Source organism: Ursus americanus, chromosome 32 (genome assembly GCF_024610735.1).
Source record: "Ursus americanus isolate L20-20 chromosome 32, mUrsAme1.1.p, whole genome shotgun sequence".
NCBI lineage: Eukaryota > Metazoa > Chordata > Mammalia > Carnivora > Ursidae > Ursus > Ursus americanus.
In genome coordinates, this window is record NC_142158.1 from 63764 (window position 1) to 90771 (window position 27008).

General features: G+C 58.6%; 1 protein-coding gene across 1 annotated transcript; it reads right to left on the minus strand.

Annotated features, from left to right (window-relative positions):
• Nucleotides 1-800: 800 nt before the first annotated feature.
• GABBR1 (gamma-aminobutyric acid type B receptor subunit 1) lies at nt 801-27008 on the minus strand. The gene is made up of 23 exons (XM_045803913.2): nt 26743-27008; nt 26274-26361; nt 25437-25640; nt 24496-24681; nt 23117-23137; nt 21608-21768; nt 18277-18411; nt 17856-18026; nt 16580-16681; nt 15936-16001; nt 15323-15514; nt 10598-10840; nt 9954-10017; nt 8843-8920; nt 6116-6266; nt 5529-5661; nt 4413-4529; nt 4216-4323; nt 3759-3852; nt 3048-3175; nt 2406-2534; nt 2093-2236; nt 801-1812 (listed from the first exon to the last, which is right to left on the minus strand). The coding sequence occupies exons 2-23, from the start codon at nt 26359-26361 to the stop codon at nt 1639-1641; spliced, it is 2889 nt and encodes a 962-aa protein (XP_045659869.2). The 5' UTR covers nt 26743-27008; the 3' UTR covers nt 801-1638.

Here is a 27008-nt window from a genome sequence, read left to right on the forward strand (position 1 = left end):
ACCCACCCAGCCCTTCAGCTCCTTTGCAAAAGTGTGAGAATGTAAGAAAAAAACAAACAGAGCCAAAGGGAAAGAGAAAGTCCAGCTCCAAAGAAACGCTTCTGTACGAGGACACGAAGATCTCTAAGAGTCTGGGCAAGTCTCCTTTCCCTCACTGACCACTCACTACTTCTTTTCTTGCACAGTAACTTCCTTCCCAGCTGCTCCGAGCTCTCACAGACTTTGCAGGCTGGAAGCACTCGGGGGCTGTCTCACGGGCTGTCTCATCCACTGTCCCCAGCAGCAGCCAGCCATTTTCCTGTTCTTGTTGGTTCTCAGGAGGGAGGGTCCTCACAGCTGAGTGGCCACATGCTCCGGTCTCCCATGAAGTGCCCACCACTGTCAGAGGGTCCATTCCACAGGAATGACCATGGCTAGCACAGATGACATCTCCATGGGCCAGGGACAGTCCGAGCACTGGCCCTGCACCCAGCGTGCAGACTGCACGACGGCTATGAGCAGGATGTCCGGTGTCATCTTCACAAATGGGGCCACGGAGAAGGGATAGGGAACTTGTTCTCAGGCGGTGGTGACAGACGTTTGGGTCGGCGGGCACCAGAGCCACACTTGGAAGCGCCAATGCCATCCCTCACTTGTCTCAGCCTAACCCTGTCCTGCTTTGCCTGGCGGGGCCCTCCGTGCACCAGCCCAACACCTCTTTCCACCCCTGCACCCCACGCCTTTTCACTAACATGGAGACCCCGAGCCTCCCTCCTTGGACTGAAGCCCAATCTGTTCACAGCAAGGGACAAGCGGCCGAGTCACACTGTTCACTGCTTTATTGAGACTGGGGGAGATCCCTCCCCAAGAGACACCACGGCGTGAAGGGGGCGCCACCTCCTGCCCGTAGTTCCGTCTGTCCCTGTCGGCCGTCCGGGGGCCTTCCCGTGGTTGTTGGGATTCTCACCAACTGTCTACTGGAAGCAGGTCCCCAAGCCTGCCCCCATTTCTTCTCCCTTAATTCCCCCCAGAAAAACACAAACCCAAAGGGAGCAGTCCTGGGAAGGGGGCCTGGGAGCGTGGACCTAGTGCAGTGCAGGAGCACAAAGGGGGTTCAAGCAGAGGCACGTGAGGGTGTGAACCGGGGCGGGCGCATAACGATGTGCAGGCTCTGTTGGAAGACAGCGAGTTTCAGGGGCAAAGGCGCGGGCACAGGGAGAACGCACGGGTGAGCACGGCGCTGCGCCGGCGGGCTCGGCAGGCAAACGGCGCGACGGCCACGAGCGCCGGAGGGGGCGAGGACGAGGCGCACACGCGAGCACAGGAAGGAAAGCACACGTGAGCACGCATGCACACAAGCGGGGCGGGGGGGGCGGAGCATGAGCACGCACAGGGCGGAGGCGGGAAACTCCAGGGGGAGAGGGGAGAGCAGCGGGCCGGCGGAAGGAGACCAGGTGGCCGGAGAAGGGCGCTAGCGGGCGGGCAAGGGGCGCGGCGCGCGGCCGGGAAGCTGCAGCCAGGCACAAACCGGACAGCGCAAGCTGTAAAACGGCGAGCACGCGAGAGAAAACGCGCCGGTCCCACAGTCCTAGGGACCCGGACGACCCCAGACTCACAGAGGAGGCCTTCCTCCCAGCCCCTCCCCCACCCCTCAGGCCCTCACTTGTACAGCAAATGCACCCGGCTCCCGTCACAGCTGAGCCGATCAGGGGGCTCATGGGGCCCCCTGGGCAGGCCCCCCGAGGGGTCTGGGGGAGTAGGGGGGTGGCGCCGGGGGCGGAGCTGCTGCCGAGACCGAAGCTGATGGCGCAGCTCGGAGACACGCTCCTCTTTCTGCAGGAAGAGAGATTGGGAGAGGTTGGAAGAAGGGGCAGTGAGGCGGGGACGCTCAGAGAAGAACGCGGGGGAGGTGGGGGGGGGGGCTGGAGGCCAGGATGGACAGCAGACATGAAAATGAGGCATCAGGAAAGACGGAGGAGAGCCCAAGAGCAAAGAGGGGGCAGCAGGTGAAGAAGAGGCACCAGAAGAGAGGGGGGCCGGGGCGGGAGAGTGGTCCCTGCGCACAGATTGTGCCGACGCCCCTCACCCCCCACCGCCGCAAGCGCCCCCGCACCTCGGCAATGATCTTCTCCAGCTCCCGGTTCTCCTTCTCCAGGAGCCGGGACTTCTCTTCCTCGTTGTTGTTGGTGGACGAGCCCGTCTTCATAGTGTCCTGCGCCTCTGACTGCCACTCGCCACGGGTGATCAGCCGGCGCATCTGGGGGCGAAGGGTTGCGCGTGAGACTGTCAGCGACTAGCAGGCGGTGGGGTGCCGTGGAAAACAGTGAGCGAAGAGGGGCAAGCTGGGCCCGACCAAGGGCGGCAGTGGGAGGAGGGTCCCGGAAGTAGGGTGGACTGTGGGGACAGAGGAGCGGGGAGCACCTCACCTTCGGCACAAACAGCACGACCAGAGTGATATAGGAGGAGAACACTACGGCAAGAGACGCAAAGGCGAAGGCTGCGTCCTGCTGGCTGGACAGGATCATGGTGACCGGGGCAGTGATGAGGCACAGGACCTGTGGGTAGACCCTGTTTGGGACCTCCAGGCTCTCCTCCCCCGGGAGAGAGCCCATGAGGAAGGTCCTAGGGGAACTTCCCATCAGAAAAGGGTCCAGACTCAAGGCCACCCTCAGCTCCAGATCTGGAAGGGTCCCAAGCCACTTCCCACTCCAGGTGAACCCCTCCCTCCAGGCAGAGGTCCTGCGATCTTCACACAGGCACATTCAGAGTCCCTGAGCATCGAGTCAGGAAAATCTAGCAGGAAGCTGACTCCGATTCCAGCCAGGGAACCACAGACAAGCCATCTACCTCCCTGTTTCTGCTTCCTCACCTGTTAGGGGGACACTACCGTCTGCCTCATGGGTGGTCTCGGGAAGAGCAGTAAGATAGTGTCTGCACCATGCTTTGCCCACTATAAAGTGCTTCACAAACCCAAGGCATTAAAAGACTTGGTAAGACTTCTGCCCACTGATCCCAGCCCTGATTCTTCCCAGGCAGGCTGGGGTCAGCGCCAGGTGTCCGGGGCTCACCGCCACATTGTAGATGGCCATGCCCACAGCCCGGTGGTCGTTGATCTTCTCTGTAGACACGCTCTTGGTCTCGTAAGCAAGAAAGATACCCAGCAGCAGCAGCAGCCCCTTGTAACCATAGAAAATGCCTAGAACGGAGGACATGGTCACCTGGGCATGCGTCCACTCACTCCCCACACCCTCCACACCCTTCGCCTATTGCTGTGTCTGCTTAGAGCTCCACAGAGAAGGGGCTCCTCTCCAGCCGGCCCCTCTGACCCAGCACACCCATCTCTGTCCATCCCCCCAACTTGTGCAAACCTCACCACTCCCTCCTGGGACAGAAGACGACCACTGCTGAGAGCAGCCGTCAGCCACACAATGTCTCACCTCCCTGCCCTCCAGGCTGGGGAGAGGCTTTGCCCTTTCTGGCCACAGACCAGACCCATGTTCAGGAGACCGAAAGGGGCCGACCGCAGGCCCTCACCGCCCTGGTCTCACTCTAGGGAGCTGACCCGACGGATCCTTCCCCCACTGGCCACTCTGCCACTGGCTCTGCCTCAGCCCCGCTTCTGACCCCCAGCTCCTCATGGAGGAAGACCAAGTATGCCCAGTCCCCAGAAAGGATCAGTGCAACGACACAGAGGAGGACGCTCACACTGCCCCTTCTCCAAAGACCCTTCTGCCCCTGCCTGCTGTCTTCGTCCCGCCCTTCCCCCACATCCCACGCACCAAGCCACGTATTCATTTTCTTGGAGCTGCAGTGCTCCAGCTGGGGCAGGATGGACACGTCAATGTCTTCCTTCGGCTCCTCCTTGGCAAAAGTCTAAAGAGAGATACAGGGTCCCAGGGAAGACGGCGGTCACCCTCTGCACCCCACCTCTGCTCAGTCCCTGACCCCCAACCCTCCCCTTCTTTCCTAGGCCACGCTTGGCATGGTTGCCAGGTCCCACTCTCGGCCAAGGAGTGCTTTCGTGAACACCTCCGGAGTGCATGTCCCCGACTTTCCACGATGCCTGGGACGTCCACACGTCCTTCCAGAATCCCCACCTGCGCTAGGGCTCCTCAGAGCTCGGGGAGGGGGAGCGGCTGCTGTGCAAATGCTGGAGACCACTCGCCACCAGTGCTTTCCTCCTCAGACCCCAGGCAGGGCAGAGGCCCTAACCTCCAGGGCCTCCTCTCACAGTACCTCAATGGTCCGGTGCAAGGGGTCCACGATCTGCCAGATGGCAAGGGTGAGGACATCCATGCCCACCAACAAGCCCACCGTGGCATACAGCTTCCAGGGTTCCAGGGTCTGGACGGACACAGAGCACAGGCAGGTCGGGGAACCCTCTAAACCCCAAGGGCCAAGGACCCAAGGGTGAAGGTTAAGAAGCAGCTCACCTTCCTCCACTCCTTCTTCTCCTCCTTCTTCGTAAAGACCGTGTGGACCCACCAGATCTTAGTGAACATGGAGCCGTAGCCCAGACTGAAGCCCAGACCCAGGAGCCAGAGGCGTGCCTAGGACCGGACAGGGGGCAGAGCAGAACCGTGTGCAACAGAGGCACAGCCAGGAGCGATGGGCGTGTGCAGAGGGCCCGCACGGGAGTCTGTCTACCTCCAGCAGCCTCCTCCCACCACCTTCTGCGCCAGCAGGGCAACCTTGCTGGTCACTTGGGGTTAATCCCCTCTGACCCCTGCTGTGTGGTGTGGCAGCAGACCCTTCCCCACACAGCCCCACCCATCCTCCCAGGCTCCTGGCCCTTTTCTCCCCCCACGCTTGGCCACACCAACGGGCTCACCGAATCTACTGGTCTTTCTATCCCTACAAGCCACAGGAGTGACCATCCTTATTCCCCCAGCTGAGGAAAGCCCATGCATCCTTTGATAAGCTCCTTCTTTGCTCCCACAGCACTTTGTGCAGAGATCTCTCATGCTGCCCTGCAGCTCAGTGCCCCCCCCCCCCCCGGCACTGTCCTCTGGTTTCACGGCAGACCTACAGCCTCTGGGGAAGTGTGCTTGTGCGTGCAAATGCCATGTGCACAGCAGCATGGTCAAGAGGAGTACGTACGGGCAGGGACAGGGGCCTGTTTCCCACCAGCAGAACAGAACCGCACAAATGTGGCTGCTGAAGCAGCCTTTCCCACAGCCCCAGGACCTCCCATGTCTCCTCCCTGCCCCCACCCCCTGCTGTCAGGTCAGGTCTGTCCCCCTCGAGCACAGTTTCTGTGCTCAGCCCCCACAGCACAGACAAGCTGCCAGTGTTGGAGGGTTCTTTGTGCAGACCCCGTCCTGCACCCTCGGAGCCCCCCCCTTCTCTGCGAGGCATGCCATGGCAACCTTGGAACTGGCTAGAGCCACACAGCGAAAAGGTCTGGAGGTCAGGAAGAAGGGGTGCAGCCGGGCAAAGACCAGAGGGAGCAGGGACAGTGGAGGGAAGGCAGGGCACTGTGCCTCCAGGAGCGGCCCCAGAGCGGGGACAGCCCCGTTCCACAGGGTGTCTGCCCAGCTCCTCCTCACCTGGCAGACGAAGGGGAACTGGCTTCTCCCAATGTGGTAACCGTCCAGCCCGAGGGGGAAGACGGCAGCCAGCGCCAGGGAGCAGCCCACAGCAGTCAAATTGTTCAAGTTGGGCTGGGAGTTCTGGATGTAACTAGGGCAGAGGTGGGAGAGGAGGAGGGAGAGGAGAAGGATTAACCTCTTCTTCAGGGAGGCTGGGCTCTTCAGAACCACCAGGGCCTGGCCCAGCCCAGCCCGCGGCCACACGCACCGCAGGGTGCCTGGTGCAGCCTGGGGCAGGGGCCGGCGGTGGGTGCAGAAGGCTCCCCAGCACAAGACCCCCACCTGCACACACAGTGTAGAGCCCCCACTGCGTTACCCCCAAGAACTTTTAGTTTTCGGTTAGCTGCTCTGGAGCTGGAATGGCACTTGCATCTGGTTGCCCCCTTTGCTGGGCATGGGCACCGGGAAAGCATAGGTCAGAGTGGACACCTTGACCCCCCACGACCGCAGCAGTTACACAGGTCTCTTCTCAGTCCCTGCCACAGGCATGCTCACTGTCTTCGAGGGGCAGGCAGAAGGAGGACAGTGTCGGAAAGGAAACTTACCGGACATGAGAGTTGTAGATATTAAACGACAGACAGACCACAGCCAGGACGATGCCCAGGCTGGAGAGTACAGAGACCGAGATGAAGAGCTTCTGGGACATGAAGCGAAATGTCTTGATGACCAGGGTCTGGTCAGCCGGGGGGGCCCCTCCTGCACGGCATTGGGGGTAAGGGGGGGTCTGGTCAGCCAGGGGGTCCCTCCTGCATGGCCCTGGGGGGGGGGTCTGGTCAGCCGGGGGGCCCTTCATGCACGGCATTGGGGGTAAGGGGGGGTCTGGTCAGCCAGGGCCCCCTCCCGCCTGGCCCTGGGGGGGGTCTGGTCAGCCAGGGGGGCCCCTCCTGCACGGCATTGGGGGTAAGGGGGGTCTGGTCAGCCGGGGGTCCCTCCCGCCTGGCCCTGGGGGGGGGGGGTCTGGTCAGCTGGGGGGCTCTTCCTGCCTGGCCCTGAGGGAGGGTCTGGTCAGCCAGGGGGTCCCTCCTGCCTGGCCCTGGGGGGGGGTCTGGTCAGCTGGGGGGCTCTTCCTGGATAGCACTGGGGGAGGTCTGGTCAGCCGGGGGGCCCTTCCTGCATGACACTGAGGGGGGTCTGGTCAGCTGGGGGGCTCTTCCTGCATGGCACTGGAGAGGGATCTGGTCAGCTGGGGGCCCCCTCCTGCCTGGCCCTGGGGGGGGGCTGGTCAGCTGAGGGCCCCCTCTTGCCTGGCACTGGGGGGGGCGCTGGTCAGCTGGGGGGCTCTTCCTGGATAGCACTGGGGGAGGTCTGGTCAGCCAGGGGGCCCTTCCTGCATGACACTGAGGGGGGTCTGGTCAGCTGGGGGGCTCTTCCTGCATGGCACTGGAGAGGGATCTGGTCAGCTGGGGGCCCCCTCCTGCCTGGCCCTGGGAGGGGGCGCTGGTCAGCTGGGGGGCTCTTCCTGGATAGCACTGGGGGAGGTCTGGTCAGCCAGGGGGCCCTTCCTGCATGACACTGAGGGGGGTCTGGTCAGCTGGGGGGCTCTTCCTGCATGGCACTGGAGAGGGATCTGGTCGGCTGGGGGCCCCCTCCTGCCTGGCCCTGGGGGGGGGGGGCGCTGGTCAGCTGGGGGCCCCCTCCTGCCTGGCCCTGGGGGGGGCTGGTCAGCTGAGGGCCCCCTCTTGCCTGGCACTGGGGGGGCCTGGTCAGCTGGGGGGCTCTTCCTGGATAGCACTGGGGGAGGTCTGGTCAGCCGGGGGGCCCTTCCTGCATGACACTGAGGGGGGTCTGGTCAGCTGGGGGTCTCTTCCTGCATGGCAGTGGAGAGGGGTCTGGTCAGCTGGGGGCCCCCTCCTGCCTGGCCCTGGGGGGGGGGGCTGGTCAGCTGGGGGCCCCCTCTTGCCTGGCACTGGGGGGGCCTGGTCAGCTGGGGGGCCCTTCCTTCATGGCACTGGGGGGATCTGGTCAGCTGGGGGCCCCCTCCTGCCTGGCCCTGGGGGGCCTGGTCATCTGGGGGGCCCCTCCTGCATGGCACTGGGGGGGGGGTCTGGTCAGCTGGGGGCCCCTCCTACTTGGTACTGGGAGGCAGGGGTAGGGGACAAGGAAATGAAGATGAGGCAGAGAAAGGGGCAAGGGACACCTGTCTGTATCCCTGAGGACATGGGCCCTTGCTGCCCTGACCCGGGGCTCTACAGTGGAATCTCCCTGCAGCTCGGGGTCTCAGGAAGCAGTCAGAAGTGAGAGGAGGGCGAGGAGCTAGCGGCCAAGATATGTCACCAGAGCTGTAGTCTGTTCCTGTTAGTGTTTGTTCTGTGTTTTCTGTCTTTTTTGCAGCAAAGGAAGGGAGGGAAAGAAGGGAATGACCGAGAGGTAAAGTTCATGAGGTCTCTCGGAACTCAAATCAAAAGCTGCAAAAGACAGCTATAGAATCAAAGCTGAAGAGTTCAAAGTATCCAGTCTGGTCCCCTAACCTCAGAAAAAGAAAAAAAAAGCCCGATCTGTGAGTTCTAACCCTGGCAGGATGATATTCCCAAAGGTGTTCTCTAGTTATTATTAAGAGGAAGCTCAAATTTGTCAACGAGTTCACAGTGGAAAAAAAAAACTAATTTCAATTTGCTTAGCTTTAAAAAGAAAAGCGTAATTTAGGCCATGCAGCATTTATAGCAGTAGAGAATACTGTCCTAAATTCAAATTATAAAAAACATGTCAGAACCCCAGCAGAGCTGGGAACTACTAGCTTCCAGTTGGGTAGGGCAGCTGACAGCTGTTCCACCGAGCACGCTGAGCCTGCACTTATCAGGGGCCCTTCCTTTTGTCCACCTCGAGCGTCCTTCCCATTTCCGGTTATTCAGCCCACCAAGCACACAAGGAACAACTGCTTACTTTCTCTCTTTAAAAAGCACACTTGAGAGGAAGACAATCATATGAGGTTTTGCAACCTCTCCTATAATTTAAGCAACCAGTTTCCTGAGAGATGAAAAGGCCCGTCCAGCCTCAGAGTAGCTGCTTCACACGTATCCAGGTACCAGCGCATCTGGGAAACTCAAATGGGGTTTCCAAGGCCACCCCCCGTGTGCCGCACCTCTGATCCTCCTACCTGAGCAATGCGTTATTTTTGCTAGTGCATTGCTCCCTCTGCAAATACACAGCTCCCCTACCTGTGTCTTACCCCGGACCCTGGCCCATGGCACCTGCCACCCCACCCTGGTTCACACGCACGCTTCCCCTTCATTGTGCAGACGCACTGGAGGAAAACACACACAGGACCTGCTTACCAATCCACTTGTCCGTTTTGGACCAAGAAAGATCATCCTTGGTGCTGTCATAGTAGCCGATCTTCTTGTAGCTGCCCCCTGGGCGGGAGACAACGGAAGGTGAAGAGTCCAGCCTAGGCACTACTCCCCACTCCCCTAAAGTCACTTCCCTGCTGTGTCTGAGGCCCTGAGGGATCCCCAGGACAACCCGAAAGGCAATGGAAGGTGGATCCCAGGGCAGCAGAAGCACAGAAGTGCATCTTGTATGTTTAAGGCCGCCGGTGGAGCGGGCGCCCCGGACGCCACTCGGCCTCACGCCTCTCGCGTCGGTCATCTCCCACTTTGATTCTGGCTCCTGAAGCCTTCAGCGTTTCCACTGATTCTCCCTCTCATGGCAGACAGGATCACAGGATCTATTTTCCCAGTGGCTTTCATTTTAATTTTAGAAATTTCTCTTCTGTTGGCTTGGGTTCTAATTCCTTGGAAAGTGGCATCTCCCTCTTAGAGCCACGAGGGGGGAATTAGCCATTCCTAAGATTCCCGTTCCAGAAGGTTTCCCTCAGAAGCCAGCCCACAGCCCTGTGGTCTGGGCCCCCAGGAAGGTCTGTGGACAGGTGGGAGCAGGGAGAAGGAGACTGCATGCCCCAGGAGGCTGAGAGCGGCATGTGCCCAGCTCCACTCGCAGCGGCTCGGCAAATACGTGTGTGTGCTGACATGTACGGAAATACGATCCCAAAGAGCCAGACTACGCGTAAGACACGGACATCAGGAATGCCTGCGTATATAGCGAGGAGATTCAATAGCTCCCCTCTAAAAATAGCAGGTTTGCTGGATGCGGCTTGTCTGGAGTCCGCGAGTGTGCCCCTGACAAGGCGTTAGCCCCTCAAAGCCCGGCCACCAGAGGGAAACTTCTGGAATCGCAAGGGAAGCCACGGGAGCAAGACAGTGTGCTGCCCCTTCCCAACGCCAGGGATCCCACCCCTCTCTGAGCTCCTTACTATTCTGATTACGTAAACGCCTGATGAACCAGTTCAAAGAGAAGGGCAGGAGTGGGGAGGCACCCCCCGAGTTCCTCCCCCAGGCGGTGACCCAGCCCAGCCCAGCCCTCTCGGCCCCATGCCCCCGCGCTCACCCTGCAGCTGCTCGATGAGTGTCCAGGCCATCCGGGAGCCGCTGGCATCAAACACCACGTGACCCTGGGTGCGGGAACATGCGGAGGCAGGCAAAGGTGATGAGAGCGGGAGCCAGAAGAGAGCGTCAGGGCCTCTCTGGGTCCTTGTGTGTTTGATGCACTGGAGCCTCTGAGTGGATTCTATTTACGGCATTTGTCTGCATCTAGGACATACCCCAGATGCCCGTACCCTAGATTTTAGACACATTCTTCTTTTGAAAAGAAGCTTCACCCGTGGGATTTGGGTGGGAAACATCCCCAGATAGAGCCCCCCGAGACCTGACCTCTGGCATGTGACCTGGGCACGTCACCAAATCCCTGTGGACACTGATCTCCCCACTTTGAGGGGAACATCTAGATGATCTTTCAGACCATTTCCTCTTTTAAGACCCTCTGATTCTCATCTGACTCATAAGTGCCTGCACTGGAGATAAATGAGGCAGGTTGAGAGAAATGGAACACAGCGTTTTTCCTTCTGGTCTCTTACAGGCTTTCTTGGTTTGGGGCCTGAGACCGATGACTGCAGGCTCCTGCGTGCGTGCAGGACAGGAGGGTGCGCTCTCTCGAGGGGACAGGGGAGTGCGAGGGAGACCGCTGTCACTCACAGAGACACCCTCGAAGGACGAGGAGTTCATCGCCCGGTAGATCTGGTCGGTGATGGTCTGGTTGTTGTAGTTGAAGTCTTCCAGGCGCACCCCCGAACGGCCACCCCCTCCAGACGTCTTGTTCAGGGCCAGCGCCAAGGCCCAGATGGCATCGTAGGCCAGCGGTGCCTCCTGGAAGCCACCCGTCTCCTCGGGGTGCCTCTTGAGTCTCTTGGTCAGTTTCTCCACAAACTCCTGGGATGTCTGCGGAGGGAAGGATGGGCAGGGCTGGCGTGGGTGCCGCGTGTGGCTTCTGACTCTGGCTGCGGCTCTTGTCATCGAACAGCTGGTTTGTGTGTCGTCAGAGCGAGCACATGCACGTTCCAAGTCTGAAGCGACGCCATGTGTGCGTCTTGGAGCAGAAGCTGCTGGGCCGAGCTGGGCGGAGCTGGGCCCACGGCCTCGGGGTACACAGCCACCCTCTCAGAACCGCAACCGGAGGTCTAAGGGATGGACACGCCGCATAACCAGCGGCCAGAGAAAGCACACAGGGAGCTGCGAGGCCATGTTCTCCTGGGCTCAGACTTTCTCGGTGGGCTGGACCCAGGACCCCACAGCCCCTCCGATTCTAAAACAGCCTAGAGGGGCCCCCACAGAGCCTTCCTCGCTGGGCTCGTCAGCCAGTGTGTGCTCCCTGAGCAACTTCACGTGCTTTCTGCTCACAGCCGCCGGAGGGTCTGCAGGAGGCTGAGGCCCCAGAGATACCCTTCATATATTTGAAAGCCAGTATGCAGCCCCTACCCACACCCTTCCCCATCCTCAACATTTGTTCTCCAAGAAAGCTGAAGAGAAGGAAATGGGCCAGGAGACCTGAATTTCTATACCTGGCAAGGACCTCGTCTGGCCAAAAACCACAGGTAAATTGCTCAAGGTTTTGGAAATGTCCACCATGGAATGGAGAAAATCACACCTGCCCTTTCTGACCTCCCAGAAGCCACACAAGGAAATGCTCAGTGGCCACCCCTTGGCAAGGCACCAGCAACAGAGAGGGGCACCTCACAACTGTTTAGATCTGGAATGTAGCAACATAAGCCATGACACGTACCATCGCCCTGCACATCTCCGCACCCAGCACTGTGCCCGGCACCTGATGGACGATGCCCACTGCGTCTGGCAGGGAAACACTCTGTATGGTGCTGTGAGGTAGACACAGGTGACTGCACACCTGTCAGATCCCACAGAATGCACAGCACCCAGACGGAGCCCTCCTTCAGACCGCGGGCTCTCGGTGGTCCCGCACCGGTGCCATTCATCGGCTGCTAGCACGGTGCTGGGGAACGTCGGCAATGGTGGGAGGCATGCATGCGGGGTCGGGGAGTACCCTCTGGTCGGCTCTGCTGTGAACCCACATCACTCTAAAAAAGTGTTTTTAAAAATGTCCACTGGGCAGATAAATGGACGGACGGACGGATTCCAATTCCAACCAATTCACCTGCCCGCTGAGGAACCTCAACGAGTTATTACAGGAAATAACAACATATATGAAATGCTGGGTATCAAGTTACAGCTCCTCTTTGCAGACTTCCCTGTGTCTCAACCATGTGGGTGTCCCTGATACTCGGGTCCGCGACCCAGCTCCGCATTTCATGTCCTGCATCTCCAGCTGTCTCTGAGGCATTTACAGCTATCAAACCAATAATCCCAAACTAAAAATATCTGAGACTAAGCTCCACTTTTCCTCACTCCCCAGCCCTTCCCAGGACATGAGACTGAAGCCTTGGAATCCCCAAGTCCTCTTAATTCTTCTGTTGAAATGTTTCGTTAAGACCATCGGTCCCTACATAGAACAGTGTTAATAATAATAATAATAATAATAATAATAATAATAATAATAATAGTAGCTAACATTTATATTTCCTTACAGTGTTCCAGGCACTTTTCCATTTTTCTGAGGCATATATATATATATATATATATATATATCTACACACATATATATAGAAACAGGCACAGAGAAGTGTAACTTGCAGGAAGTGATACGGCACGGAGGGCTGGGATTCAAGCCCAGGCAGCCTGGCATCGAAGCCCATACTCTCCCTAACCCTTGCATTGCCTCTGTGTGCTGACACGTCTCTCCCAGAGCATCCGCTCGGCAGCCCGCCGCGAGGCTGAGACTTCCTGCGTCACCCTTCCCAGGTGTCTCCAGTCTTCAGTGCAAAGCACACACTGGATCAGAAAAACACCCAGATGGGAAGGGCTTCGTCTGGCCTGCACGGTGCCCAGATCTGCGACTCTCCACGGGCTCCAGGTCACTCGACCAACATGCTTGCCCAAAAAATAGTTCCCCCTGGGGCAGCAAAGACACCGCTGCAGATTTTCAGGGGCAAACATGACAAAGCAGCTCGAGGAAAAGTGAACGACAACCCACAGAAATGAGCAAAGTAATGGAGGGCAACTCCATGAGCCTAATTTCCAACAGCTCTGCGGGCTGTCTCTGCGGGAGGGACATGACAGGGACGCCCGACCGTGACCCAAACCATGTATCCTGAGGCAGCTTCCGACTTGGTATTGTACCGGGATCTGACGGGACCTCCACCCCAATCTGTGAACTGGAACAGAATCTTATCCCCAGGTAAGGCCACCTCCCAGCTGCCCCTGTGCCCAAACCACCCGACCCACTCTGCCAGTCCTGGCTCCTTTCTAAAGCAGGGTCTCCCAATCTCCGCACTGTTGACATAGGGATCCAGGTACTGCTTTGCTGGGGGACGGACCTGTGCTTTATAGGGTGTCTAGAAGCCTGCCCAGCTCGTCCATTAGATGCCAGATGTGACAGCCAGATGCTCTCTAGATCCTGCCCAGCCAATCCCTCAACACGTGGTCTCTAACCAGTACCAGCAACATCCCTAGAACTTGCCGGAAAGGCCCACCCCAGACCGACCGCATCAGAACTTCCGGAGGAAGAGCCCAGCAATCTGCCCTAACTAACCCTCTGGGACAGCAGCGTTTGAGAACCAGGGGTCTAACGAAGTGAAGGCAGCTGATTCTCTCCTAGATCTCCATGGCTCTGTGTCCCCAGGTCCAACCCTTGCTTCTGGTCTACCTCTCCTGGTCCTGCTTGATTCATCTACGATCTATTCCTGGTCAGCCGTTAAGGCTGCTTCTACCCTGTGGAAAATCCTGGCTTTTCCACCTGGCATTTTCAGCTACCAAGCAGGGCTGCGGCTGCTAGAAGCCCTCTGGCCTCAAAGGGCAGCACCACCTTTCGCTAGAGACCAAGAGCCCCAACGACGACCCCCAGGGCATTCCGCTCCAAAGCCCACATGTCCCTTTATACTCCTAACCGAGTCCCTGCTCCCTGCGGGGCTCCTCTAGTTCCCTGCTGTGGGGTCGAAGCCGCAGGGGGCAGGCCCCCCGGACTCGGGCTGCCGGTAAGCCGCTTGGCGGGGGATCCAGCTCCTCTACTCCGCAGGTCTCGAGGATGCCTCACGTCTCAGGCACCCTACAGGGAAGTGCTCCTCCAGAGTCTTCCCACTGCATGTTTCAACCAAGATGCCTGAAACATAAAGTGCCTTGGCATTTCCCAGGACAGTGTCCACAACCAGAGTCCACATGACACAATCCACAGCTAGGACACACTGCCTGAATGCTCTTCCTCCCTTGCTCAAAAACTCCCATCAGCTAGCCAGTGTCAGCCAGTAAAGGCAGACTCTTCAGTCAGATTTCACCGTTTTCCACGGAGGGTGACAGGGCAGAGTGGTTTGGAGTTAGACTCAAACAGGGCTCAATGCGGGCTTCACCACTCGGCAGTTACGGGGCCCAGACCAAGTCCCTCAACCTCTCGGAGTCAGTTTCCTGGTCTATAGAATGAAACGAAAACCCTCCATCAGAGCTTGGCTGGGAGGACCCCGGAAGCCATGTACCTAAATTCCTGCTTTACTGCGCAAAAGCCATGATGACTACACCTTTGTTTCAATGGGATATGTGGGGCTTTACAACCATTAACTCGCCCCTAGCGTGCCTCCCAAAACAGGTCTTCCAGACCTGGGGCCACCCCTCGTGATGATATGCAGACACAGAAGTTGCCTCGTAAGCTCGCCCAAGATTCCTGTGACCCCAGAGAGAATCCCGAGCAAGAACAGAGCCTCGGCCCCACGCGCCTCACTCGTGCCCCTCGCCTGCAGGGCTGACCCCGCCTTCCCAGACCACAGCACGTGCTTCCAGCCCCAGGCATGTCAACAGTCAGCTCTCTGGAACTAACGGATTTCAAAAGTCCCTTTTACATCCAAAATTCTAAAAGAGGATCAATAAAAAACATCAGGAGCCAAGCTAATTGAGTATCAGTCAGGAGTGAATATTAAGCAACTCCAAAGGGCTCTGAAGTCACCGAGAAAAGAGAACGCATTTCTGCTCAGGAACAGCGTTTGTGCGAGGTGTGCTTGCGTACGCACCACCTATATTATCATTAACGCCTCTCCCTCATTTGACTTCTTGCCAACCCGCTCCTTGTTGCCATGGTAACAGCCCTTCCTCTCATCAGGGGCCTCGTGAACATACCACTCCCATCTCTCTCTCTCTCTCTCCTGCTCAAGGAAGTCGGAGCAGAGGTGGAAACCGCAGGAAACACATGCAAGCAAGCTCCCTGTGCCCTACTGTGCCTGAAGAGCCCACCGCTGCTCCCCTCCCCCGCAAGGCACCCTCAGCTCGCCCCACCCGCCCAGGGGCTGGTTTCTCGGTCTCCACGCTCACCATGTTGGAGATGCTGCGGGTGTTGGCAGGGTTCAGCATGACAATCTCGGTGGTGATGTGGCCTTCTACGGCCTCGGTCATCTCATCCACCGTGCAGTTGATGGACGGGTCATAGGTCTTGAACCAATTGTCAGCGTACCACCCAATGAGGAACCAGACGTACTTCTTCCCGAAGAGCCGCTCCTTGTACACCTGGGAGCAGAGAGGGGGCAGGGTGGGGGCTTTGTTTCTTTTTCTGTCTTAATTCCCTTGACACCATCCAGCCTCTTGGGAATCAGAGAAGAGCAGAGAACTGAAAAGAGGAATCTACAAGTCTTGGAGGGAGCAGCAGAGGGTCAACTACTCCTCCGTCTAAGTTCCTCCCCAGCTAGCCAGGAAAGATAGGATTCAAGGGTTCCTGCAGGAACACAGAGGGGTAGGAAAACGAGATCTGGAGAAAGCACTGAATGTGAGAAGCCAAGAGATCCAGTCAGAGCCAAGAGACAGGGGCGTTGTATTAATCATCTCCTCAGATCATCTGCTATCAACCCAAGCAGACTTGCAGAGAGACCCCATCAGACTCCCAAGGTAGAGAGCCCACCCAGGCCCCTCCTGCTTTGGATTCCAACTCTACCTCACAAAACACTTTCCGGGCTTCGGTCTCATAGAAAAGTCCCACGATGATTCGGGCATCCTGGCGCTATAGACGGAGGGAAACAGAGCTCCTGAGACAGGCCTGGAAACACGCAGGCACTTCCACACCCTGGCTCCCTACTCCGGACAGCTGGGTGCAGGGCTCTGCTCACGGGGTGCTGGACAAATGCCAAGTGGACGATGAAAATAAAGGTCCCCAGGAGATGCTACTGTCTCCCAGAATCAAAATTCTGTGACAGGATAGACCCGTCAGCAAATGTTAGGGCGGAGATCATATTGCAACATATCAATGTATCAAATCAACACTGAGCCTACACACTGTTCATCAATTGTATGCAATCAATAACTGCATAGAATACACAATGCGTACAACACGTCATATAGCATACAAGTGCATATTGTAGGTACGTACGTATAAAAGTTTATCAAATCAACTCATCGCACACCTTAAGCTTATACGATGTCATAAGCTAATTATACCTGGATACAAAAACACCAGGCAAAAAACAGAAAGAAAACAACAAAAACCCCATCTGGCCCTGCCTGGTTCTCCCCTCCAGCCTCCCACGGTTCCCCCTACCTGGTCCCTCTGCAGGGGGAGCCCACCCCTCCCAAGCAGCACACCTTAAGGTTTTTGACGGGCACAGCTGGATCTGAGAAGAAACTCTGGCGGAAAGTAATCTCGATTCCAGCCTCCTTCACGCGCTCCTCCAGGTCATCCAGAGTCTTGGGTGGGAACGAGAAACAAACGGAGAAAACGTGGGGTGCACAACGGGGTCAAGACCGGAGAGGTTACCTGAGGACTGCACAGTTAGAGCAGGACGAACGGCAGTTCTGAGGGTGGAGTGTGCCTGTGAGTGTCTGTCGCCGGGGCGGGGAGCTCGAAGGAAAGCGTCTGCGGTCTCAGAATGTGGACGCTACCCAGGAAGGTGCTCGCGAGCCCCGGGAAGTCACCCCATTCACCCCACTCCCACCAGACAGCAAGAGTGGGCGAAAGGAGACAGGGTCTGGTGTGCACAGGATGGTCTCGAGCCTCAGAGGCAAGTGTGCAGACAGACAGAGGGCTCAGAGAGAGAGCGGAGGACTGAAGGGCCACTGAGCATAAGGGTGGATGGGGGATCCAAAGATAGGAACAAAAGACAGGGGCTGACTGTCTTTTCCAGTTCGGAGCCCTAACCCTCTCCCCACTTCCACGTCTCCTGTCTCTCTGCTTCCGTCTCTCTCTCCCTCTCCCTCCTTCTCTGTTCCCTCTCTATGCCTGCTGTTCCCATTCACAGGCACACTCCACCCTCTGAGTGTCTCCGGAATTGGCTGCCTTTCTGGGTTCCTATCTCATATTCCCTCTCTTATCACAGCTTTGGAGTGAACCTGCTTTAATAGAAGTGGGTCGTTTTGGGTCTATCTGTCTGGGAAAGAGAGCATCAAAGGGAAAAAGTGTCCTAAAACCAAAAACTTGGAAAAGGTCCTGAAAACCCAACTCTGTGTGTTCCTCTGACCACAGAACATACACTTAAGCCCACCCAGAATGTGTTTGCTTTTGATAAAGAAACAGGCTGTTCGGGGCACGTGAGGGGCTCAGTCGGTGAAGCATCTGCCTTTGGCTTAGGTCATAATCTGGGCATCCTGGGATCCAGCCCGCATCCGGCTCCCTGCTCAGCTGGGAGCCTGCCTCTCCCTCTCCCTCTGCCCCTGCCCCTACTTGTGCGCTCGCTCTCCGTCAAATAAATAAATAAAAATCTGTGAAGGAAGGAAGGAAAGGAAAGGAAAGGAAAGGAAAGGAAAGGAAAGGAAAGGAAAGGAAAGGAAAGAGAAAAAAAGAAAAAGAAAGAAACAGGCTCTTCTCCCCAGAAGGAATCCAGGCCACGTCTCTGCCCTGGAGTCTGAACGCATGCATGCTCACCGAGGTGAAGACCTCAGTGGTCTGCTGGATGGTGGCAATCTTCCTCCAGCCCCACTTTTCAAAGAGCTTCACGCGGGTAGGATTGTGGAGCGTGGCCGACGGATGAGTTCGAAAGAATGTGGGAAAGCGCTGCCTGTTGGACAGGGCCGGGGAGCTGGAGCCATAGGAAAGCTAAGGGACAGGGACACAGCGCAGGACACACTCGCCCAGAGCTCCGCTGCAACCTCCCGGCTGCCCCCAGGCCTCCCGCCCACATCTGCCCTGCAAGCAGGGGTTCTCTCAGGCCCACACCCCTGCACAGGGGCTCACTTCCTCTGAGGAGGAGCAGTGAGCGGCAGCTGTCAGGCGTAAGGGCCATGAGCCTGGAACGTGGGTCCTCCGCAGCCCCCTGAATGCACAGCTGCAGGACAGCCCGGCTTACCACGATAAGGTTCCACATCCGGGCGGCCTCGGCCACGAGTGTGGACACGGAGCTGCAGCCAGGCATGAGGATGATCTTGATGGGGTCGTTGTACAGCAGCTCATACAGGTACTTGGTGGCTTGGCCTGGGTCACACTGAACGGGGAGGGTAAGTGTAGGGTCCCCCACGCTGCTCCCCACTGCATCCCCAGCAATCCAGTTACTCCCCAAGTGCCCATCCCTCCACTGGATCCTTCTGTCCTTAGCACCATTTTCTTCTCCTTCCTGACATCTCTTCCTGTCCGGTGTCTTGGCTCCCCTCACGCATCACACACACCCTCCTGGCTTCCCCCTGCCTCCTTCCCCATGTCCTGTCCCATACACACCTGCATGGGGATTTCGGCAGAGGCCACCTTTCCTCCCTTCAGCCCCTCTTCAGCCCTCCCTCAGCCTACCTTCCTCTATCACCCCGTCCCCCTCCCCATATTTCCAAGCTCCAAATATCTGTGAGTAGAAAAGTCTGCAGGAATGTGAATGAACTCTCCCCGGGGACCGCCCCCCCCCCACAGCTTCCTCAGAACCGTGCCACGAAAACTCCTTCACCTCTGCAAACTCCCCCTCCCCACCTTTCCAGTTGTCCCCCCCCCCCTCCTCCAATCAGGGCTGCTGATAAATAAACACCAGGAGAACTGGGAACAAGACCACTGGGGAGTCCTGCTTGGTGATCCCTCCCTCCTGCTGGGCCCTGACATTTGACGGGTCCATTAGAAAAGGAGGCGCTGGCGGGGGGGGGGGGGGGGGGGGGGTTGGGTGGAAGTGGTGCAGAAACAGGTGAGGAAGAACTGGGGAGAATAAACAGAATGAGGCTCTCAACAAACCAGATGCTTTTAGGGGTGCTGAAGGAGGGGCAGGGAGATGGGGAGAGTAAACAATGCAGAGAGCTGGGGAGGGAAGGGATGGTGGGAGGAAGGGACATGGGGAGGAAGAGCTGCATGGTGTCCCCCTGCCTGTTCCCCCCCTGCTGAAGCCTGACATTTCAGAAGCTGCTGGAGCCCCAAAGGAAGTGGAAAAGAAATGGAAGGCAGTGGGGAGCCGGGTTAGAGAGGAGCAGGCAGGAGGCCCAGGGGCTGAGGGGTGAAATGGGGGCAGGCAGAGAGGGAATAAGGGAGGCCCCCCAGAGCCTGCTCACTTCCCACTGGGGCCTGACATTGGAGACACCCTGGGAAGTTAGAGAAGGGGAGCCAGGTGGAGCAGGGAGAACCCTCTGCTGTCCCCTCACCCCCTGCTAAGAGGTGTTTTTGAAGCCTCTTCACCCTCCCACTCGGGCTGCTCCCAGCCTCTCTGCCATTCTCAGGCCCCAGCTTCCTGCATTCTCCTAGTGGGTTAGCCCAGATCCTAGCCCAGCTCCCCGCTGCAGCCTGAAGGCAGGGCTGGCAGGAGCAAGGAGGACATAGGAGAGCAGAGAAAACACGCAGGCAGGCTGACCTGGGCTCTGCTCTCCGTGCTCATTCCTCCCCTACCTTCTCTCCTTCCACACCCAACTCCTCCCAGCAGATTCCCTGATTCTCACCCCCGCCCCAGTAGACTTCCTCTCAGCCTCTCCTCCGCGCTCTCTCTTCTGCAAAGGATCCGGATTTGCAGGCAGGAGTCACACATTCCAGTGTGCCTGCTTCCCTCTCTCCCTCGCTGCCTCTTCTAGTTTCTCTCAGGCCCCCCATCTGCTCCCCAGCACCTCTGGGGAGTCACCTGTCACGGTGGATCAGTCTGAGCTCACACACAGGGTTACGGGGGCTCCCAGGCTCCCTGTGACCCCCTACCCTGACCCCTGCACCCATCCCTCCCAGTCTCTCTCCCCAGACTCCCAGCTCCAGCAGACCTGACCCTCTGCTCCTCTCCCTGCCTCTCCCCCCAACACCTAATTCTCCCCTGTACGCTGCTGCTCTTCCATGGGCATCCTGGGGTGGCTACCTAGGCGTCCACCAGGACAGGACGTGGAATGGTAAACACGCAGATCCTCGGGACTCATTCCTGACTAGGGGTTAGCATCTGTTTTAAACCCACTCCTCTAGTGATTCTCATGGACACCGAAGTTTGGGAATCCCTGCCAAAGTGTCAGGAGGGGTCTGAAGTCCTCTCTCCAAGCTCCTAACTGTCCTTGGGCCCTCTTCTCTCCCCACCCCACCTTCAACCCCACTCTGCCCGCTCCTCCCTCACAAACCTATTTCTTGGTGTGGATGGCTGCTCAAGGACGACTATACACCCTGAGTCCATCCAGGCGAAGGCGACCAGGTCCTCACCTCTACTCCACTCTGCTCTCCCCCAGCCCCTTATTCTGGGGGTTTCTGGGGCCATGTGTCAGAGAAGATAAATTTGAGGTCCCAAGTCTCTTTCCTTCCCTGTGCCACATCCTTCCCCATGTTCCCAATTACCGTAGGCAATGGAGTGGGCAAGGAATCTTACGGGACCACCCTCTACTACCAGACCCAAATGTTCTTTCCTTCCCCCTTTCTCTCTTCCCCGCCTCCCTCAGCCTACATCCTCTTTCCCTTCTCACATCGCAGAGGCCACAAGGCTCTAAGGAAGATAAACTCAAGACCCAAGTTCCACAGGCTGCCCAAGAATTGATCTGTACCCCATTCCTCCGCACCGCCCCCTCCCCTACTGCCACTCTTTCCTCTTCTCTCTTCTCTCTGCTGCCTATATGCAGACTCCCTCTATCCCCATGCTGGGGTGAGGGCTCCTGTGTGGACCTCTAATCCAGTTCATTTTCCCAGTACCTCTGCCCATCTCCTGACCATTAGCGTTCCCAAATCACAATATGCCAATATACCCCACAGTCCAGGAACCCTCCACAGGGTAGGGCTCACAGCTACCTTGCTGTTTGTTGTGATAAATAAACCAGAGCACTTAAGTCCCTCAAAATGTTTCTTATTCCGTCTCTAGCCTTCTGCCAAGGTTTACCTTGTTACCATGGTAAATCCAAAGCCCTGCTCCAGCGCCTCACCTCTGACACCTCCACCGTACCCTGAACCCATCCCGGAGGACCAGGATCAGCTAGTACCCTAAACCCACCACCAGTTTCCCCAACCCTCCCCAACACGTCCCTGCGTCCTGGGGAGCAGAGGGTCTGCCTCACAGCCCCATTAAGCCTCTTAAAGCCCTAGACCCTCATCTTGAACCTCCAGCCCCCGTGACTCTCCCCGAGCTCCTGCACCCCCAGCCCGTCTCCCGCTAGTCACACGTGGGAGGGGTCTGCTCCGCAATCCCAGAAGTCACCCAGCCCGAGGCGCGTGAAGCTGGCCCCCTGCCCCCCAGGCCCCCGCCGCCCGCCCACTCCCCCGTCCGGGGCTACCTTGCTGTCGTGGTGGATGAGCTTGAGCTCGTAGTCCGGCAGGATGTCCCTGCGGCTATTCACGTCCTCCAGCGCCATCTCCACCGCGGGCTGGCAGGCCTGGCCCCCGGGCCAGCCCCCGCTCATGGGAAACAGCGCCCCGATGTACACTGCGCGCCGTTCTGAGGAGGGGTGCGGGGGGACCCGCGAGTGAGGCCGCGGGAGATGAGGGGAGTGGGAGGCCCACACCGGAGTCACCCCCGCCGCCATCACCAGCAGGAGCGGCAGCGGCCACCCCACCCGGGGAGCGGGGGCCCCCGGACCCATGGCCGGGAGGGAGAGGGGCTGTTTGGGGAGAGGGAGGAGCTCAGGGGGGACACTTTTCCTGGGGAGGGCTGCTGAGGGAGTGTCGAAGAGGGTCCTCCATCCTGGCTTGTGTAGGGAGGAGGGGGCGAGGGCCCCAGGGAAGCGGGCAAGGTTGGCTTCCTAGGGCCCCCACGGCTCCAGCTCCCGCCCCTGCCACCGCCAGCTCCACCGCGGACTCTCCTCGCGGACTGACTGACCGACCGAGGGGAGGAGGAGCAGATGTCGGGCTGGGAGGGGGCCCTGACGTCACGGGCGGCGCGCGGCAGCTGCGGGGGGGAGGGGCGGGGAGGGAGGCGCGCGCCGCCGTGGGAACGACAGGCGGAGGGGCGGGGCGGGGAAGGGAGAAGGACGCGACCCCCGCGGGAAAGGCCTGGACCGGGAATGGGGGGGGGTCCCACCTACGGGGCGGTCAGGGAGGAGCCGAGAGGGGAAGGGGCGTGCCGGGAGGGCGGGGTGGGCCGAAGCGCCGGGGAGCCGGGCATGGAGACGCGAAAGGACGGCGGTGGGACGCGCGTGTCTGAATCCGGGGTGTGGATGGATGGGGCCAAGGGCTGAGGGTGTGGGGGACAGGGCGATGGCAGCGGCTTAGGAGAGAGGTGGTTGGGTGGGAAGGGGGTGGCGTGAAGGGGAGTGATGGGGCGGAGGCTGGGAACCCGGGGCTGGGGAGACAGAGCTCGGGAAGGAATGGGAGCTGCGAGAAGGGAGAGGGTGGAGGTGGAGGGAAGGGACGGCCGTGCGGAGGAGCCGAAGAGGGGAGAGCCAGGCCCGGCCAGGGGGAGACGGCCGCGCGGGGCTGCCGGAGGTGTCCGGCGGAACCCCGCAGGGAGCAGGCCGCGGACGCGCGGGGTCTGCCGGCGCCCCCCGCCCCCGGCCGGGCTCTGCCCTTCGGCGGTAGCGGAGTCTGGGAGGAGGCGGAGCCCAGGGCAGGGCAGCCAAGCGGGGAGATGGGAGGGACCGCAGCCTCGCAGAAAACCGGGACTGGAGGCAGAAAACAGGTAGGGAAAGAAGGGGCCGGCCGCGAACTGGGACGGGGTGGGGGGGTGGGGGAGGTTGGGGGAAGAAGGACAGGACCCCACAGCCTGGGGGCAGAACCCCCGGGGTTGGAGGGTGAAGAGTGAGGGATAAGGGGATTGCAGTGCGCGAGATGAGGGTTTCTGATCTCACCTGAGTGCGGCGTTCGATTCACTGGCAGCAGGAAAGACGGGGATCAGAGAAGAGTTACCACTGGCGCCCAGCTTCCCCGGCCTGATCCCCAGCCCCCTCCCACACCTGTCCAGGCCGGAGAGGACCGGGAAGAGCAGAAGCCTGAGTTTCTGAGGGAAGGGTGCCTGGGGATAAGAGCAAGGTGGGGCTGTGGGTCAGAACCCGTCGGTTTTCTTCTTTTATTTTTCATAGGACAACAGAATTTGAGACCCGAGTGCCAACAGCTAAGACAGGGGCAGATCCTGGTTTTGTGGAGCCTAAATACTATAAAATGCAGGGGTCTCTAAGAGAAAAAAAATACAAATTACAAATACAATTGTTTTTAAACTATTGCTTTTAAAATCTTACTTTTGCATTTTTTACAAAAAGCTATGACCATGTGAACACATAATTAGAGCACAAGAAGAGACCTGTGTGAATGAGGAGCCCTGAGATTAAATTGCATTAGCTCCGTGGTAAGTCCACCCCTGGATGGGACTCTCAGTTTCCAGAATGGAATGGTAAACGACAAGCAGAATCATTACGTTAAGGGAGGAAAGCCAGGTCCAGGACCTTGAAAGAGTCTACAAGAGTAGGGGAAGCATGAGGTATGCCTGCATCCCGCAGAGAAGACTGCAAAGGGAGAACCTGGGTGCCCTTTAGGAAAGGGGGAATTCTGCAGAACTAAATGACAAAAAAAAAAAAAAAAAGGTGTTGGACACAAGACTGAGTCCCTTGGGAATGATGGCGGTTGTCTGGGATTTCCGGAAAAGGACTGTCCTCTTCCCCTGCCCCACCCCTGGGTGGTCCTTAGTCCTCTGATGGTTCTGCCCCCAGTTTTAACTCTTTTTAATTTTTACCCTGATAATTTTCCACCCCAGATATTCTTCCCAGTTTTAACATTTTTTTCTAAGTATGACATATGATTTATTTCTGAGTCTTTACAATAATCCAGTTATATAACAAATGGAGAGGAATCAGTAGCAGAAGAGGATTATGCATAGAAAGTTCTAAGTTTAGAGAAAGGGACTGAGGCTAGGGGAAACTGGAGTACTTAACCCTTAAGAAAGGTGATGGAGGGTGAGACTCGAAAAGAGAACATGTGAAGAATTGGGAGCAGGGAGGAGACATAAAAAGAGGGAGGTAGAGGAGGGAAGCCCCCAGTGTAGGTGAAGTGGGCACTGGGGACTACAGAAGGGGCCAGAGACAGGTGGGAGGGGAAAAAGAGTTGGGTTTTCAGCTCCACTCCCCCAAAGCCCCCCATGTTGCATAGCGCCCCGTCCTTTCCCGCCATCCCTTCCCACCCCACTCCCATCCTCTGCAAGCACCCTCAGCTGCAAGCAGGCAGCCATGCCCCTCACCCTGGCAGTGGGGCTTGGCACTGCTCCACTGGCCCTGACTACAGATGCTCCGGGAGCTGCCCACAAGATGGAAGTCAGGGTCACACCGGAAATCCACCCGGGCTCCGTCCAGAGCGGGGAGGTCCCCACCCGTCAGGAAAACCTTCCCATTTTCCAGGGCCAAATATGACTTGGAGCAGATGCGGACTGTGGAGAGATATGAAAAATGAAAAAGAGAGGCACACTGGGGAAGGTTCCTTCCCCTTAAAGAGCAGGGGCTGCAGATTGGGCTTGGGGGCCTCAAGCATCCTACTCTGCAGAAAATCAGGGGTGCAAAGGATTTGCCTCTCTAGTTTCCATTCCTCCCCTAACCCTGGAAGCATCCACACATTACCAACAGAAAAAAGGAAAAAGCATTTCCATGGTAGGAACCCAAGATGGAGCTATAAGAACATAGAAGGGGATCTCTTCAAAGTCAGTGGCAGTGGGCGGTTCCCTGGCTCATACGGATGGATGTAACTTTAGATGCACAATCAGATTTACCTTTCTTATTACAGTTGACTTACACGAATGTTAAACTGGGGTTTGCTTTGTGGGTATATGATCTCTATGTTGGAGACAGAGGTATTCAAAAATGCCATGAAATCATTTTGAGTGTTTTTGCACAATCTGCCACTAAAAACCCTCAAAAAGAAGAGCTCACAAGATGAATAATCAAGTTATTTTATCAAACGGTCGGTGGCCTAATGCAGGGAGGATGGGATGAAATGAAAGGTGGGCCGCTAACTTGACTGCCTCCAAGTGCACATAGTAAAACCCTTCTTACACAGTGTTCGCTCAATAAACGTATCTGAATTTTGTTACAGCGGATTCACAGAGCCGACTTGTGAGCAGTAATGCTAAGTTTGAGGCAGGAAGAGGAATGGTCTTGAAGAGAAGAGGGGCTTTTCGAGGCTACTCACCACATCGGCTGGGTGTGTCCATATCTGTCCAGGAGCCGTTGGCCAGGCACTTTCGGACCTTGGGCCCCACCACCTCGCGCTCTCCCCGGCACACATACTCAATCTCATAGTCCACCGGCAGGAAGTTGATAGCCTTCACCTGGTCCCGAGTCAGGCCCCTGTACCTGATGCCCCCTTCCCAAGGCGGGTGTATGATCTGGCAACCTGAGGGGTGAGTCCCAGGAGTCAGAGAGGGTTGGGGGGTGGCAGAGTCAGCTGCACGAAGCCCAGGCGCACAGGGCGTGGTCAGTGGGCAGGTGGCGGACCAGGGGCCCAGATGGGATGCCCGGAGTGGGAGTAGAGATGGGTCCAGAACCCTGGGCTGAAGGACAGAGCGCCCTGAGCCGGGGTTAAGGCCAGTGAGAGCTCATAAGTGAGGAGGGAAGGTGCTGGTTGGGGGTAATGGAGAAAAGAAAATTAAGAATTCGTGCAAGGGTACAATATGCCAGTGAGCTTGGTAAAACAGGCTAAAGCAGGATTTCTGAGTAAATTAGGATGAGTCCAGGGGGGCTTCTTAGGCTACCCAGGCAGCGTATGGGCAGGAGGGAGGGGTGGGGTCGAGGAAACAGTGCAGGGTCACCGAAAGGCAGCTGATGCAGTGACGTGGGGCGGAGAAGAAGGGGTCATAGGTGGGGCGAGGGAAAGGAGCTCAGGGTGTTAACGGGGGGCCGGGCAGCCAGGGTCTCCAGGCCGGGACGCTGTCTAGGTAGGGCTGCCGGGGCAGTAATGAGGCCCAGAAAAGGGGGTGCAAGGAGGGGGCAGTGGGTGGGGTGCCCGAGGTCGCCGGCGAAGGTGCACCTTCTGAGGTGGCGTTGGGGGTCTGCGCCCCGCCCGCGCCCGGGGGGCGGAGGAAGAGCGGCGCCAGCGGCAGCAGCAGCAGCAGCATCTGAGGGACAGACGGCCGTGAGGGCCGGACCGAGCCCCGCCGGCGCGGCCCAACCCGGGGGTGCCGCCCGGCCTCGTTCGCCGGGCCTCGCGGGCTCCGACCCGGCTCCGCCTGCGGACGAGACGCGCGCCCAGCGGAGGAGGCGGGGGCGGAGCCCGGCGCGGGGTGGGGGGGGAGGAGAGAGCGCCTGTCCCCACCCTCCTCCTGCCTCCCTCGGCCCCCCACCCTCCCGGGACTCCACCTCTAACCACCTCCTCTCCCCCGGCCCCCGCGGCTCTCCGAGCCCGGCGCCCCGCGCTCCCCGGCCGCTGCCCCGCGCGCCCCGGCGCGGCCCTCCCCCGCGCGCCCAGCTCCGAGCCCGGCTGCCGGCCCGGCTCTTACCTCGGCGCGCCGGCCCGGCTTCCCGGCTCTCCGGGCCTCAAGGCCCCAGGCCCGGCCGCTCCTCCCGCTCCCCCTCCTTTCTCCACAACCTTGCCCTCCTCCCAGCCCTCCTCCCCGTGAATCCGGGCTCCTGCCCGGCCAGGGTCTCGCTCCCCTCGCGCTCCCCCAAACCCCACCCCGCGGGGTCTCTCCTTCCCGGGGCGGCGGCGGCGGCCGCGGGAGCGGGAGCCGGGAGCGAAGGAGGCGGCGCCGGGGACCGGGGGAGG